The 17,970-nt window shown below is 42.0% G+C and overlaps 1 protein-coding gene across 2 annotated transcripts; it reads right to left on the bottom strand.

Moving 5' to 3' along the window:
- Window positions 1–863: 863 nt before the first annotated feature.
- On the bottom strand, window positions 864–13,906 carry LOC311592210 (membrane-spanning 4-domains subfamily A member 5-like). Of its 2 annotated transcripts, XM_084772293.1 has the most exons (5): window positions 13,617–13,906; window positions 9,379–9,507; window positions 7,896–7,952; window positions 6,774–6,926; window positions 1,896–2,107 (listed from the first exon to the last, which is right to left on the bottom strand). In XM_084772293.1, exons 1-5 carry the CDS (start codon window positions 13,773–13,775, stop codon window positions 2,003–2,005), a joined length of 603 nt encoding a protein of 200 aa, XP_084628419.1. In that variant the 5' UTR covers window positions 13,776–13,906; the 3' UTR covers window positions 1,896–2,002. The 2 variants fall into 2 exon arrangements, with proteins under 2 accessions (XP_084628420.1, XP_084628419.1); XM_084772294.1 differs by lacking the exon at window positions 9,379–9,507 and having other exon boundaries at window positions 864–2,107.
- Window positions 13,907–17,970: the final 4,064 nt, after the last annotated feature.

Below are 17,970 nucleotides of genomic sequence, written 5' to 3'. Positions count from 1 at the left end.
TTTAGCTCATTCGCTAGGTCATACTGGTGCATTCCGCAGGTGACAGAGCATGAGACATGACAGACTGCAGGCAAGACTCATCCGGAGTATTTAGTCACTCCATTCCCCATGGTGCTGTCTTAAGGCAGTCTTTTCCAGATAACCCTCTGCATTGGAATCCTCTGTGAATCTCCAAAAACTGATCAAGTGTGTGGCTCCCACCACACACCAATTTAATTCATGTATGTGTTGGAATCTCCTGTAAATCTTTAAAAACTGATCAAGTGTGGGGGCTCCATCTACACTCTGATGTCAATGATATGTGCCCATGGTGCACTGGGGATTCTGGAAGTTCCTTGGATGATGTGAATGCGCAATCAAGTCTGTGACCCATTTACGAGGTTTTGGAAATAAAACCAATGCCGTTCGGTACCCACACTATTTTGGAAAATAAAGTTGTTTTGGGGAAAAAGTTATTTCTGTCAATATGTGATGACTCTTAATTTTGAAATGTGTAAAGGGGTTCATTCAGAAACTCAAAAAAAGATTGAGATAGATAGATAGATAGATAGATAGATAGATAGATAGATACATGAGTGAGACCTCTCAGGCTGTGGAGCCAGACTGCATGTTGTCGTGGACCTACCACTGCAAGCCTTGGGACCCTGAGCAAATCTTACCATTTTTGCACGTCATCTTCCTTGTCTGGGCACAACAATAAGATTTCCCTCAGGATATTTGTGAAGTTAAATGAGCATCAACTATATCATTTGGCACAAAGTTTAGGACATAGTGGTTCTGCCAATATTTTCATCATTGGTTGTTTATTTGAGCATTTGTCCTAGTTTTGCTTCTCTGTTGCTATGGTACATACTACAGCCAAAAGAAACTTGGGGAAGGAAAGGGGGATTTGGCTTATAGTTTCAGGTAACAGTATCACAAAGGAAAGTCAGGTCAGAGACTCAAAGCAGGAATTTGGAGCAGAGACCATGAAGGAATATCGCTTACTCTTGTCTCTTACCCATTGTGGTAGTTTGAATAAAAATGTCTCCCTATAGACCCATAGGGAGTGGCATGTCTAGGAGGTGTGGCCTTACTGGAGTAAATGTAGCCATTTTGAAGGAAGTGTCTCAGCCTTCCTTCTTGTTGCCTGTAAATCCAGAAGTAAATCTCCTTCTCCAGCATCACGTCTGCCTCCATGCTGCCATGCTTCCTGCCATGACGATAATGGTCTAAACCTCTGAAGCTGTAAGCCAGCCCCAATGAAATGTTTTTCTTTGTAAGAGTTGCTGGGGTCATGATATCTATTTCACCGTAATAGAAACCCCAAATAAATACACCCACATAACCAGCTAGCCTTCTTTAAAAAATACAGCACTCCCCACCTGCTGGGGGATGACACCACCCACAGTGACATGGACCCTCCCACATCAAGCATTACAGTGCCCCACAAACATGATCACAGATCATTTTATGCAGGCAATTCCTCTTCTCAGGTGATTCTAGTTAGTATCAAGTTAAAAATAAAGACCAGCAAGCATGGTGCAATCTGGTAAATATGGATGGATCTTAACAACTAACAATCTTGTGGCTTGAAGGTAAAATCTGCTGACCAAACCATTCTTCCTTCCAATTCTTCTTCCAGCTTCATGGAGCAGAAGCTTTTGTGTGGAGTCTCTTAGGGGACAACATATCAGGAGACTGTCTTGAGTAGGGAAGTCATATGAATTGGTCACCCTTGACTCTGAGCTTTGGTCCGTATCTTTGATTATAGAGTAGCCATGCCACAGTGAAGAAGAGGAGTGATTACACCAAGGTAATCATTCTATTTGAGGAGGAAATGCCATTGCCACGGGGGCAGGATGGGTTTCACCAGCCAAAATGATCCCCTTTGAATCACCCCCAACCCACCCCTTTGCTTCAAAAATTGTGACCTTTATGTGTGTAAGTGTGTTGACTCTTTCTCACAAGCAGTACAGCCTCTAAATGGTATCATTTGGCATCTTTACTTGCACAGTGCTATTCAACAGCATTGCCCACATTCTTCTGAGGAGCCTCCCAAAATTGAGGAAAAGAGGGAAATGAACAATTCAGCAATGCTGAAGATCATCAACATAATCAAAATCCCCTGCAACAGAAAGAAACAATGGAGTCATGACATTAGGACATGTGATGGGTTTTCTGATCACAATGAAGTAGCCATTACCACATAATAAACCTTCACCTCTCAAATCAGTGAAAGATAATGGGAATATAAGTGATACCAGTGTAGCAGCATAGGATAATATTTTTTAAGAAAAATTAAACAGGATATTTGCTACATTATATTCAGGAAGTTCTCAATATCATAGGCACAGAATACACAGAGGGATGCGTATCAGAAAAAGTGGCCTCTTGAAGGACAAAGAGAAGAAAGGCAATAGATAGGAAAACAGTAGAGACAAAATGGAAAAAAATGGGGGACAGAGAAGACAGAAAAAGAAACACAGAGAAAAAGAGACATGGATAGAAACCTAGGCTAAAGGCACCACTCAGTTCTAATTGCTGCAGAGGGCTTTTAAAGTAGGTTGCACCATGGTAGCTAAGAGCACACATAGCCATATACACCTGTCCCGGAGTCCAGAGGCTGGACCTTGGCACAGACCCCGTTGAGGCTTGCCCTCTTCCAAGAGTAGCTCCTTCTATTGCCGTTGCGAAGGTTCATGTGATTAACTGTCTGTTCTATGCAGTATTTGTGTATTGTATCTTAATGATAGGTTGAATGACTATTTGAGACCACCTGGTTTATAACAGCAATCTAATATGTCATAGCATGAACTATTTCAATACTCTGCACTTCTGTCACAGGAGCTGATAGTTTCTTCTTCTTTCTGTGGTTTTCTTTCTCGTTTATTTGTTTTGCTCTGAACAATGCTGCAGCAGTGCTCTCATAATACATGTGTGATTTATTTGCAGTGTGGATAGATACTTGGCTGAGAGCTCTGTGTACCTTTTATGTAAGTGGCTGCTGTCTCCTTGCTGTGCCCTCTTAGATGATGATGCATTTTTACCATGTCCCTTCCTGCCATCCTATTTTTCTCATTAATCATTGATTACAGCCTGGAAGCTGAAGTGCATTCTTGATTGAATTTTAGTGGACACCAATCACATTGATTAATAAATACCAGACTTTTGATAGAGAGAAATCAAGTTGAAGGGCTTTATAGATGAATTTAAACCGAGGAAGCACTTCCTCTATTCATGGATCATTCAGTGTTTTTTTATCATTCAATGATGAATTTAGTCAAATGGTTTTCTTTTTATGTCCACTCAAATACCATGTGGGTTTCATCTTGTGTTTTGTTGCTATGGTATAGTAAATGCGTAGGCTTCCTGAACATACTTTGCATACCTGAGACACATGATATTTGGTTGTAGTTGGTGACCTTTTGCACCCATCACTAGATTCAACATGCCTGTATCTGACTGAGGATGTCTACATCTGTATGTATAGGAAATATCGGCCTGTAGTTATCTTCGTGGGTTTTTTGGTGTTTGGGTCTGGTTAACTTCAACCTTAAAAAACAGCCTGACACTGTCACAATGATGCCATGTTAGTAAGATTGTCTATCAGTCATCTTGATCCTTGAACTAGCCGGAGAAAAATACTCAAGCAGACAAGAAAGTCACAATCAATGGCTCATGGCTCTTTGAAGGAGATGCTTTTGCTCCAATAGTCTAGAATGGATAAGATAGTTGCTGATCTTAAAGAGTCTGAGCTGCCCCATCTTGTAGACATCTGCTTTGGAATTTCTTTTTTTTATGGAACTAAGGGAGCTTTATTGGTTAAATATTGTGCTGTGCAGCCAACTGAGAGCATTACAGCCAAAGGATACATGCAGACAGGCAGCTTCAGCTATACCCATGCACCCAAGGAGCCATGAGCCACTGCCTGCGTCTGTGCCCTGCTTTCTATAGGCAGGTTCTGGCCTCTTTGTTCCTGTGCTTGGAGCAGGAATGTGGAAGCCGCTGCACCTACACTCCAAGGGGTGGAGATGAAGCCAGAGCCACCTGCCTGGGCAAGTAATGTGGACCAACAGAGCTGAGGCCCCAGCAAAGGACCTATCATGTGTAAGTTTACTTAAGGGCTATCTTTATTCCTAGCCCTCTCAGTCTTTAAAATACAAAAAATAGACTTTATTCTCTTAAAAACATATCCTATTCAATACATGTTCTGAGCTGTGAAGCAGCAGGAAGATAGGACCTCTTTTCTATGACCTTGGTTGAGGTGGTTGAGAAGAACCCTGTTCCCCACTCAGGGTGTTTAAAAGGTAATCCCTAAAGAGCAGCTCTTACAACTGCTTTGGAATTTCTTAAGGGATACTTGAGTCTACATGAGGTACACAAGTGGCAGCAGGTGGTGGTTTTAGTAAGATTTTCTCTACTACCAGTGTTCCAGTATACATCTTCTCTGAACACACACACACACACACACACACACACACACACACACACACACAGAGAGAGAGAGAGAGAGAGAGAGAGAGAGAGAGAGAGAGAGAGAGAGAGAGAGAGAGAGAGAGAGAGAGAGAATGTTGTGTAATATATATTATAGGTATATAATCTCTTGCTGAAAAATCACAAAGAGTGATTTTAGTGGGGCTTTCTTGAACTTACCAGGAGTATAAATAACAACATGGAGTCTTCTGCATAGCTTAAAGCTCAGGCCTTTCACTAGGGCAGTCCCTCAGCTAGCTCATCTAGCTTAACCTATCTTGCCTATGACCAATCACGTGGCTAGCTCTATATCTCTCTGCTCCACTGCGGTCCATCTGTTCCTCTCCATGTCTGCTCCTGAATCACCTCCTAGCTGGACCGCCCCCCCGCCCCAAGTTCTGCCCCCTATTTACTGACAAGATATTGGCCATCAGCTCTTTAATATAACCAACCGACAACAAAACAACCTCTGATACAATTCTAGATTGGCTCTAGGCATAGAGAGCTGTATGACCGCAAGTATCTGAGCAGGTGATGGACCATAGACAGGACACCACCAATATCCTGCTGGCATTTAGTTCTCTGCTGGTGCAGAATTAACAATTTGAAAATACAAAGGCACACCTCACACAATGTAAAAATGGTTACCCCAACAAATGATGAGATTGGATTACTGACAAAGGGACATGACGTATCTTGTTTCTATTAGCCATTAAACATAGAGTCATTTCTTTTTGTCTCATTTGAGTTGGGAAAAGTTATAGGGGATTCTAAAAGCTATTGGTCATTTGTCCCCAGATATCCTTTAGCATTAGCAAGACTCAATTCAATTCTTGTCCATTCTTGGATCATATTGTTGGTGTCTACTGGTGACTGAAGTCACAGGGTCATGGTGTTGGGGCTGAGGAGATGGGGGGGGGGGAATCAGAAGTTTGGTTTCTGGTTAAAGTTTGAGTGTCTTTTTTCTTTATTTACTTTGCTCAGCCAGGATTCTGTACTACTTTGGGACAGGGCACTTTGTTATGTCCTTACCTGAAGGATAAAAAGCCTATTGAGGGTCCAGATCACTGAAGACTTACCTTGAGTGGATGCTGACCCTCCATTTCTCTCTCATGATCAGATTTCAGAAGGCCAACACTGACACAGCTGAGACACAGAAGCTGCCTCACTGTCCTTTAACTTTCTCTTTCAAAAGTCCAAGTGCTAAGCTTTTATTTTACAAACTAATAGTAGTTATATCAGACTTTTAAGGTTTTGAAAATGTCTTAGAGGGAGTTTTATTTCTGTTTTACACATAGCACTTTGTTTTCAGAGAAGGGCTCATTTGGAAGTTCAGCTCAGGATGACCCAGATTCTCCTTTCTGCTCCCCTCCCCAAATTTGAGGCGGGGCTACTGCATCTAACCACAACATACACTCTCTTAGAACATGTCCTTTTTACATGACTCCCATTCTCTTAGGTAGTTTTCAGCTTCTCCAGTAATTCTGGAGGGCACTGGGATCCAAACTATTGCCTCATATTGACAAAGCATGCACTGTACCACTGTTAACAGCCAGTTGGTAATCTTTTTTTTTTTTATGTTTTTCCTTTTTTTCTATTTTTTTCTCCTTTATTAATTTATTCTTGTTACATCTCAATGGTTATCCCATCCCTTGTATCCTCCCATTCTTCCCTCCCTCCCATTTTCCCCTTATTCCCCTCCCCTATGACTGTTCCTGAGGGGGATTACCTCCCCCTGTATATGCTCATAGGGTATCAAGTCTCTTCTTGGTAACTTGCTGTCCTTCCTCTGAGTGCCACCAGGTCTCCCCATCCAGGGGACATGGTCAGTTGGTAATCTTTAATGTGCTTATTTTATTGTCATTTTTATCTCTATATAGACTTCATTGTACCTTTTACATTATTTTTCACCAATTATCATACTGCTTGGGCCGAAAAGAAATGCCTGTTCTCAATCTACCGTGCTTTATCAGAAATCTAACCTAAATATTAAAACCAAATAAAAACCATAGACAGTCACAGTTTTAATGTATACCAGGAACTATGAACCATGAAAACACTGCCACGTCCCTGTTTTTTAGAATAATTTTATATTTGTATTATCTTTCTTGCATGTTTTATACCTTTTATAATCTTTGAGTGTTTCTTGCTCTATTCCACAACACCTGGTATAATGTTGGCTTAATACAACGGGCTCTTGAATGAGCAAAAGGAAATATACACATGTCTATAATACCATCTGAATAGTGCTGACTGAGCGCTAACCTTTTTGTTTAAACCATCTGCTTCTCACTCTAGAAGTGGCCCTCAGTACTTACAATGAATAGAATGGTGATGACACCACACTGAGAACCACGTGGAGAATAGCCACAGATGAACTCTCCATCTAGAAGGAAACCAAAGATGAGGAGAATAATCCCAGCTGCCGCTCCCAAGGCACTAAGTAAATTCATCACCTGGCTCAATTTTATCTGCAACAGAATCAGAACATAAAGACAAAACTCAGGCCCGCCGTGGTCTACAGATAGAACGATAGGGGGCGGGTGACCGGAGAGGTGGATTTTCCCAACGTCAAGAAACAGCCACGTATTTCTTTACCATATATACAAGTCATACCTGTGTCTTCAGGCAGCCGCCCATAGGGAACCCTCTCCACATTCAGTGCCTGCGTCGACTTGCATTCAAATTGGGGTAGCTATGGCCCTATTTAAATGCTCATTTAAAGACTGTTTAACTAAATGCTGCGTCTATAAGTCACATTTACATCTTCCTAAAACTACAGACTTTTAGGGCTATGAGATGGCTCAGCAGATAAAGGTGCTTGATTACTGACAACCTGAGTTCCATCCCTGGGGCCCACATGGCAGGAGAGGACCAACTCCTACAAGCTATCTTCTGATCTCCACAGTCACACTGTGGCATAGAAATGGACCCCCATCCCCCCAATCCACACACATTTTAAAACTACAACATTTTAGAATGGTCCTTGATGCAAGTAGTTTACTGACTTATTACTATAATGTCTTTGTTTCTTTGAGTAAAAAAAGACTACTACAAATTTACATAGATCAGCAATGTATTCTTTACCTCTGAAGTCTGCTTGTGATTTAATTAGGTTGTGTACACTGTGCTTTTCCTGTGAGGCAAACTACAGCCTGTTTAAAGCATCTGGTATCCAGGAGGCACAAACACTACTCATGGAAAGAACAAATGAGGGGATGACTGGACTGCTGAGACCCAGTCTGCATTAGCAGCTGGGGACCATGGATGGAGTCACCGACCTTTTCTGTGTCTCGGTATCATCATGTAGAACATGAGACTTAAATAGACAACCCAGAAAAGAGTCCCTATACTAATGGCTTCTGATTCTGTGATGATTTTAAAAGTTAGGAAAATTACTTAACAATTATAATTTTTAGTAAGGTAGAAATAGGACTCACCAGAGTGTCTGTAGTTTTTCTTTTCAGAGCAATCAGAAAGGCTCCAGAGTTGATGAACTACAGAAAAAGTAAGGAATAAACATGGTAAGATGATGCTGAGACTCTCTCAGGTCAGGTCTCTGCCCATTTCTTCCTTATGCCTTTCTTCTAAGTTCACAGAAACCCCAGGGGAGTGAGGAGGGTAAGGCATCTCACACGGCTGTCCACAGAACAGTGGACAAAAGACTGGATCTGCTTTAGTCTGAGCCACCTGTTTGAACAAGAGGATGTTTCTACAGTACTGACCTTTCATTTCCTCATCCATTTTCCTGTTATTGATCTGTTATTTGTATCATGACTCAACTTCCAAATGACACCAGTGTCATAAGTTTATGAGTGCTAAGCCATATAGTCATTATAGTTTAACCAATGTGTTTTGTTGGGGTGGAAACACGAAGTACAATTTCACCCAACAGACCATGGCACAAAAGAGAGAGGCAGAGAGGGGGGGGGGAGGGAGACAGACAGACAAAGACAGAGAGACAGAGAGAGAGAGAAACTAGTTCTTATGGAGGTGGGTCAAATATGGCAGCCTCACTGTCCATAGGGAACTTAAAGTTTGAGTTCAGTCTAGCTGTATTTAAATTTCCAACTTGTCCTCTAGACACATGCGAATGCTCTCCAAGTCCTTCCAACAGACATCGAAACCACTCCCTTTATACCAACACCCTCCTGTTTCCATCTTTTGTATATTCTTTTCACCTGATTAGACAACTCCTTATCTTTTAAGCCTTGGTTCAGCTGGAAACGACTCTGGACAGGGTCTTTTCATCTGGAAGCAGGTTCTGTGTCCTCCATCAGTACTTCTCACACACTATGATCTGAGGATTTGCCACCAGGGACTGGCTTCTACTGAATCCTCACACCCTGCCCATTCTTTGATGCTCAGTAGGCACTAAGTCAATATAGATTGCATGCAATTAACTGAGCATCTCTCCGTGCTCAGAAGGCGCACTTGGGAGCTGTCCCTGGTTCAGCTTCTTCCCTTTCTGCAGAGTAAACTGCTTGCTTATTAGCATCAGAAGTAACACCCACAGGTGCAAGAAGTATGTTGATCTCTTGGCATGTGTTTTTTTCTTATTAGATTGAATGTCCACTGGAGGATAATCATTGTGCTAAAATTTGGATGCTCATTGTCTTGCTCTGTGAATACAGTTTATCATATGTTGCAAGTCATTTTGGATGAATTAATGGACCATTGAACAACCATAAACCACAATGGAATATTCCCTCCAAATTTCAAGACTCAAAGATGAGCTACCATCAACTCTGGTGAATCAGTAGAGTAGAGAGGTTGCTCTATTTGCAATGAGGTTAATGTCTTTGTGGCATTTTCTGCAGAATCACACGCACAAATCTATCTTGCTTCATAACTAAGAATTCATTCATTAACACCTTTCCCGGTTGGCATGCCTTTAAATTGAGTGAGATGCACGATACTCACCAAAGCAGAGCCCCAGAATGGGTACCCTGAGAGGAGTATAAAGGGAAACCTTGGGTATGGGTTTACCAACATGAAAAGGAAAACAACTCCGAACGAGAAGTTCATGATTCCAAACAAGATCTGCGTGGTCTGAAAATAGAGGGAAAAGTCGGCTTAGGAAAAAGGATGGGGGTGGGACCCACTCTACTTGAATTTTAGTCCAAGGATTTAGCAGCCTCTTTACAGCCAAGGGAAGCATAACGGATGCCCCTTGAGGTTTTCTTAATCTCCCCCACACCATGTGATAATTACTAGGAAGGAAAATGACTCTAACCCAGGGGTCCTGACCTCAGCATCAGCTGTGCCACGAGTAGAAGCTGTCAGGTCCTCTTCTCATCTCACTAAAATCCCCAGCTCTTCGGCACACACGTGTAAACGCTGACTTTTAAATTACTGAACCAGCCTGGCCTCACTGGACACTCAGGGAAATCCACTTGAACGTGAACAGCACTCTGCACCCTCTGAAGCAGGGCTGTATTCCCAGGCCCAGAGCACTCCTCGTGGGCTGTTCTTTATCCTCCCTGCCCCATGCTTGTGAGGCATATTCTCCACACAGTTAACATTAGGCAAGGGGTTGATGGGTACTAGAGAAGTCTTGCCGAGGATGACAAAAAGAGCAGAAAGCTTCTGGTCCAGGGGTTATGTCCTCTGCAATGGTTTCAATATACTTCCTCAGTCTGGGTGAGATCTTTTGCTACAGTACCAACATTTAGTGGCTGAGTCCTAATTGTATTGTATGCATTTTTTATCACATCTGGCAGACTATCCCTCTTGAATGTCCCACTACCAACTTATATTCCTTATATCTTAAAATGGGTCTACTTTCTCCCTTTAAGCCTGATTTCCTGACTTCTTCTTCTTCTCTGTTGTTGATGCTGCCATCATTTTAGGTCTAGGGTTTTCAGGTCATATGTTCTCTTCAAGTTCCTTGATTGCAATAATCCCAGAGTAGCTAACTTTTCTGTTATCTCTCCTTGTAAAATCATGCATACCTCAGCCAGCAGGATGGCTTAGCAGGTAAAGGTGCCTGCCACCAAGGCTGGCAAACTGAGTTCAGTCCCTGGAACCCACATGGTGGAAGGGTAGAACAGACTCCCACAAGTTGTTCTCTGTCTCCATACACGTGCTGTGGCGTGTGCACGACCACATACATACACACAAACAAATGAATACATGTAAAAATATAAATGGCAATCTGACAGAGAAATTAAAAACACATTTGATTTTTATCTCTTTTCCTGTTGCATACAATGTTGGGATGCTTATTTCATGACTTTTATGTTTCCCCCACATATTGATGGCTGTGTAGAGACATCCCTCCATCATCCATCATCACCCAGAGCTCTCACTGGCTTCTTTCATGTACCAATATGCAAATGAGACTCCTCATATTTCCTCTTGGCTTCTTAGCTCATTTCTTGTACCACAGAACACTATTCTGTTGTGTGGCTATGCCAGAAATAATTTATCAAGCAGGTTGACTCTTTTTCAGTCTTCTTAAACCTTCTAAGCCTGGATTGACCTCTCCCAGTTCTCCGTTACTGTCCCCTCCCTATTCTTCCCATACTTAGCTTCCAATGCTTTCTGCATCTATTATGCTTGTGTGCTTTCATTTCATTTCTACTGGTTGAAATTCCATAATTTCTTCAGAGTTCATATTAAATGTCCATTTCATTGTGAAAGGTGCTTACTCCTTTTAACTGGAAATAAGTGTTGTAACTGTGGGGCTCCCACTCTCACTACCACCATACCTCAAACATAACTGACTACTTTCCATCTGCCCATCATCCTAAAAAAGGTTTCATAAATAAAATTAGTTTTTGTGGAATGAATGGGTTGATAGGCAGAGAAATAAATGTTTGCCAGGGCTCCACCCTGAGACAGAAAAACTACAGGCAACTAGTGACTTCTAGGAAAGATGTTGTTTGCTGGCCTTCCTGATTGGGTGGGATGGTTTTCAGGAAAGCCACAACTCCAAGGCCTGGGAAGGTATCCTAGCTCTGAGATGAGACAGTGTTCCAAGAGTATCCTGAGACACAAGAGCCCAGGAACCACACGGCTCTGAAAGGATACCTCCTCTGCAGGTCCTAGAGGTGGGTTACCTCAACCCCTGATGAGCTGAGAAGTTTAGACGCCTGAACTCTGCTCCTTCTCCAGCCAATGCAGTTCCCGAGGGAGGGTTTCCCCAACCCTAGCTGAGCTGAGGAGCTTAGGAGCCTGAGCTCCACTCCTTCAGTTCTTCTTTCTTCTCTTCTTCTTCATTGCTTCTTCCAATGAGATAGTTATACCACGCAGCAAATCTCTTAAAGGAGATTCATTGGAGGGACAAATCCAGAAGAGGAGGGATGAATACAGGAAGCAGCTGCCTCTGCTCCCACGAGAGGGCTACAGGGAACTGGGCAGACACAGCCTTTATATAGGATTTCTTAGGGGGCAGAGCTTTCTAGGGCAGGGATTTTCAGAGCGAGGATTGGTGGGATTTTAAGTCCTGAGCTTGGGGAGCTCAGGGATTGGTGAGTTTTCCTACTCAGGGATTGGTTGGTTCTCCTGCTCAGGGATTGGTGGGTTTTTGTTCAGACCTCAAATTAGCATAATCTGAGATCAATCCTATTGAGGGACTGGAGATGACAGTTATAGAGGTGCTGCTGGTGGTGGTGGGAGTCAGTTGGGCTGCTGGAGCTTTCTTAGGCAGGGGTCTGGCCACTTTATCCCTGGAGGAGTTATACAGTTTACAAAATTTACAGAGCCCATGACAGGGAAGCCTTTTCAGTATGAGTAGCTGACAGAGACTGAAGAGGAGGTGCTGCTCTTGCCCGTGAAGGCAGTAGGCTGAAGCAAGAAAGGTTGTCATCACGGACAGCTCCCATGGTGACAGTGGACATTTCGAGGCAGGAAAGGTGTTTGCTCCCATCATAGCAGGCTGAGGGAAAAAAAGTCACCACAGACAGTCCCACTGAAGAGCTGACAGGAGCAACCATTTAGTCGCCTTCTGTCTCTAGAGACCCAGGGAGGGAAGGAGGGGCTGGCAGCCCTGAGGTGGGAAGAAGGGGATGACAGTTTACCACTTAGAGCCTTAGTGCCTTCTGCTCAGGGGCTGAGACAGGTCTTGGGGAGGGGTGCACTGGGGCTCTGACCTAAGTGGGGGAAAGGTAGTTGGCAGCAGGCCGCCTCCACTTGGAAGGGTGGGCTGCTCTGGCTTCTGAGGGGGGACCACTATCTCCACTGAGATTAGGGAGAATTGATCTGGTCTAGAGATAACCCCCACCCCTGCTAATTGATTATCCAAGTACAAGTGGTCAGCAACACTAATCAGACTCAGCAGATTGTATTTATACATTTGTACATATCTATCTATCTATCTATCTATCTATCTATCTATCTATTTATCTATCTGAAAACAATAGCAATTACATCAAAATGGTGCCATGGGGGAGGTTGGAGGAAGATGATGTACTTATATTTTTAATTAAAAAAATTAAAAAGCCGGGCGGTGCTGGCACACACCTTTAGTCCCAGCTCTCGGGAGGCAGAGGCAGGCGGATCACTGTGAGTTCGAGGCCAGCCTGGTCTACAAAGTGAGTCCAGGACAGCCAAGGCTACACAGAGAAACCCTGTCTCAGAAAACAAAAAACAAAAAACAAAACAAAACAAAAAAACCCAGAAAAGATTAAGAAGAGGCTATTCTGAAAATCTCTCTCTCTCTCTCTCTCCCTCCCTCCCTCCCTCTCTCTCTCTCTCTCTCTCTCTCTCTCTCTCTCTCTCCCTCTCTCTCTCTCTCTCCCTCCCTCCCTCCCCCCTCTCTCTCTGTGTGTGTGTATGTGTGTGTGTGTGTGTGCTGTATAAAACTATGAGCTATAAGCTCTGCTTGGGAAGATATACAATATGTAGCAGTTTGCTAAGACAGGGAATCTGGCCTAACTTCTATTTGCTTGTCATTTTTCCTTCTGCTTTCTTAGACTGACCAGAAAAATCTCAAAGACGATCAGTTTAGAGGCTGTCAAAGAACACTGAATGTCTTGTACTTTCCTGTTCACAGAGTCTTGTGCATAATCCATATAGAAGTACAACCCATACTTTCTGAATTGCGTGGAAATGAAGTGTGCAGTTGGTTCCTATTGAAGAACGTGTTCTAGCAGATAGTTTCTTGCTGGCCCCTGCCCCACTCCCTGTAGATGAGCATAGGAACACACTTTGCTTACCCCTAAGATCTTCAATTTTCTAATAAGGATTTTCTGTACTCGATTTTGGGAATTGTAGGCCGTGGCTGTAAGTCCTGTTGTTTGGTATTCTGGAGTGGTGACTTCTCGAGGAAACACCAAAAACAAGGGACTGTGTGAATCCGTATTGTTTGAATCCATGATGGTACAGTTGGTCTTCTCAAGAGGAAGAAAAGGATGTATCTGGTGCTCCCACTTAGACCATGTTTGTTTCCTGGCCTGAGGCTGCCTAGAGCACTGGCACTGGTGTACTTTGGCTTAGAATTGTAGAACCACAAAGTCACAGAGTCATAGAATCTCAGGAATGGCGAAGAGCCCAGAGATATGAATTAAAGTGCCCCTGTCTGTGTATTGGATTGGAGCAGCTGACTAGTGGCCTTGGTTTGGTCAGAAACACTGTGTCTTTAAGCCATTGATAAACTCCTCTCTTCCTCATATGTATATTAGCCTGTGAAGCCTTTCAGTTGCCAAACTTCTAATTTTTCTATTTCAGATCTAGTGAGGACATAACCTCTCAGACCTTAGAATTAACTAGTGACAAACCATACTCACCTTGCCTCTCGCTTTATTGTTATTTTTTGCTTCCTCATTTTAGAAGATGTATTTTACATGCCAACGTTGTTTGCCATGTTTTAACTCATTCACGCAACTTCTCATGATCCACCACAGGGTTTAGTCCTCGAAACATGAAAATCCAGACTTAACCCAAAACCCTTGTTTTCCTTTTTAATGTATATTTTATTTATTTTAATTTATTTGCATTACATCCTGATTGTTATTCCCTTGCTCTTATCTTTCCATTCCTACCCTTCGTCTCTTTTCTGCCCTATTCTCCTCCCCTAGGCCTCTGACCGGGGGTGGGGGGGAGCCCTCCTCCCCCACCGTCTGGCCACAGCATATTAGGTCTCATCAGGATAACCTGCATCCCCTTCGTCTGTGTGCCCAAAAGGTCATATTACCAAGGGACAGTGATCAAATCGTAGGCACCAATGGACGGCTCATTCTCCGAAACCCTTTTTAAAAGTTGAGATGTAACAAGAATAAATTAATAAAGGAGAAAAAAAAAAAAGAAAAAAAAAGAGTTAACCAACCAAATATTACTACTTTTTTCCTGGTTCCAAAGTTGGCTTTTTAAATTATTAATTTATGATATAGTTCTAATAAAATTGAGCGCACACACACACAAAAAAAAATAAATAAAAGTTAGAGCTGTTTATTCTTTGAGAATTTCACACATGTATCCACCGGCCCGTCTCTAAGCCATTCTCAGGTTGGTTTATTTACTAGTTCTAGGCTCAAGGTAAAGGTGTCCATTAACTTCCATGTTCATGTCAGTTTATATATGTATTGAAATATAATGTCCTATCTGGAGTAATGATATAATAAGGATATTTTGAGTGAGTTATAACATTCTTGGTCTATAAGTCAATTTTAGTAATAATAAAAAAATGCTATCAGTCAGCATTATTTCTTATTTATGTTCTAACTATGGCAGTTTAATATTTTGTCTTGATTTATTTCCATAATTAATATTGGCTGTTTGGCTGACTATGTATCTATTAGCTTAATGTAAGAACTTTGACAGCATCACACTGAGGTGTTACAAATGTGATTGTCCTGTCTTCTCTACCACAGGTGGTTGCTTGCTGATAGACATCACATGGATGGGGCATCCGATCTCAGCTGCCAAAGCTTCCTATATCCTCACATTCCTAATTTCCTACATTACAAAATCTCCTTTCATGAGGGGACCTCTAATCTATAAATGGTTTATGAATGATTGGATACTATATGTTAAGCTTTAATGCTCTCCAATCAAACCTTTTTCTTGTTGCTAACTATTATGGTGGGTGATGCCAGTGGTCAGACTGAGCCCAAGGCCTCTTCTCTGATGTCCTTGCTGGGTGGTTGTAAGAAAGGCTTCCGTGTTCTTTCATTTACGTCATGCTGTAGATGATGCTCAATTTTCTTTGTTTTTAATTTTTTTTGTCTTTCTATTAAAAAAAACGCCCTCTTTCCAAAGACCCATATCCAACCTGGCAAGTGTCCTCTGCCAGGAGGTCACCAAATCCTCTGGGTGACATTTGCTCTTTAAATCACAAACAGTGACTCTTACTTTCATGTTATCCCATGAAGGACTGTGGAAAGCCCATTACTTCTCCCAGTGTTTTCAGCTATTTGAGGAGCATCACAAGGAGACATGAGAAGAAGGAAGGAACTTGGTTTCTGCTTTGCTGAGCTGTCTTGGGCTACTGCCTCAGCTTTTACGGGTGGAGACTCTTCCTTACCACATGGTCCTGCTGGTTTTTGTCCTGAGTCCTTATTACCTTTAAGATGTAATGACGTAGCATCTCAAGCTGTGTAGATTGTTTTAGAATAAAAACAGCAAACATTTCTATAGAACCCACAAAAGCAGGGAGTTCCCCCTGGATGTTTCTTCTGACATATACTTTCTAATGCCTATTCATTGGCTTATCGGTATATCCCTATAACCTCTCTCTGTATAGTGTTTCCTGTGTAACTACTGAGGATTTTTGTTGTCAAAGACAAAATGGTATTTGAATTAGGAGGCCAGATTTTTTTAATGCCCTTACACTTTCTACCATCTAAGGAGGAAAAAGGTTTGTGTTAGCATATTTGGGTTGTTGTAACCGAGTACCTGAGACTGAGTGATTTAAGCAACACAATTTTATTTATAATTTTAGAGAACAGAAAATACAAAATATGGGTTCCAGAAATCTAAGATTTTTAAATTTTTAAACATTATAATTACATGTCTCCCTTCCCTTTATTCCCTCCAATCTCTCCCATATACCTCTCTTTGCTTGCCTTCAAATTAATAGCCTCCTTTTTCATTATGAATATATATATATATACATATATGTATATTTCTAAATATAATCTGTTCAGACTATATAGCGCTACTTGTATGTTTTTAGGGCTAACCATTTGTCACTGGACAACCATTTGGTGTGCCCTTCTCCAGGAAAGACCTATTCCTATTCCCAGCTTTCCTTGGCTGTCTTTGGTTCTTTGTTTAAGGTTGAGGAATCATGGGGTTTTCCTTAGACAGTCATGCATGTCAATTGGTGTCATCGTCATTCATCTCGTGTTTGGGCAATCACGTTGGTAGGACCTTATGGATATAGCTTCTGATGTAACCACAAGATACAGTCTCACAGCCAGCTCCTTGATTGTGTGGCTCTTACAATCTTTATACCTCCCTCTTCCACAGCCTTTCCTGAGCCTTAGATGTGGTTCTGTTTCATATGTTTCCACTGAGACCATGCTCCACAAATCTGCATTTTGTAGCTGGCATTTGCTACTTTGTGTGTTCTTTTTTTTTCTCCTGCCTTTCTACCCTTTAGTCTCCTAGCTCTATATGGGAGAGAAAGAAAGGACAGAAAAGAAAGGGGCATCGTTCTCTTTAGACTGCTTCCAAGTTTGATCCTCGCTATCAAGATACCTAATTTCTTGTTTCTTCTTTGAGCAAGACTGCTTAGAAACTAGAACCAAAGGCATCCAACCACCAACCATCAACCCACCCCATGGGGATCCAGCATTTATATACCCTCTGGAGAGTTCCAAGAATTCCAAACATCACACACTCGCAGAAACTATCTGTATCTGGCAAAATCACACCCCTGTGAGAGCATGGGGCAAATTAGTCACTTGCTGTGAAGCAGCCCCAAACCCCACACCTAGGATTAAAACAAAACATATTTTTTTTATTTCTGTGTATTTTTAATTTATTGTAATTTATTCAGATTACACCCTGGTTATTATCCACTCACTTGTATCTTCCTGTTCCCACCCTCCGGTTTTTGTTTCTGTTTTTTTAAGAAAACAAAGTTCCAAAATTCTCACTACATGCTGGTGTCATCATGGTTTTCTGTAGTGGTCTCTGTCCGTTGCAAAGAGAAGTTTTCTTGATGTGAGTGACGACTACACTTGTCTGTAATCTGGAACTGACTTGAATATCCCCTACCCTACCCAGAAGGCATCATGTGAGCTTCCAAAAGGAGGAGGCAACCAACAGTCCTACCCATCTATGATGCTAATGAACCATATCAACAACCAGCATGACAAGATAACCCTAAGGGCGAAATCATAGCTCACAAATCTTGGTGGGACCCAAAATCTCTATAATTATGTGTAAGACCCATTTCACAGGAGGGAAACTGTTATTCCTGGATCTGGAAATCTAACTTTCAGTGAAATAATGGTTATTGGAGGACAATCTACAACCTCTAGTTTACTAAACCACCGTAACCCCTAACAACGATCTATAAACACTTGTTCTTATATGTACAAACTTAGTTGATTAATAATGGTT

Source organism: Acomys minous (genome assembly GCF_964271855.1).
Source record: "Acomys minous genome assembly, chromosome: 2".
NCBI classification, from domain to species: domain Eukaryota; kingdom Metazoa; phylum Chordata; class Mammalia; order Rodentia; family Muridae; genus Acomys; species Acomys minous.
This window is presented reverse-complemented; position numbering and strand designations above follow the sequence as displayed.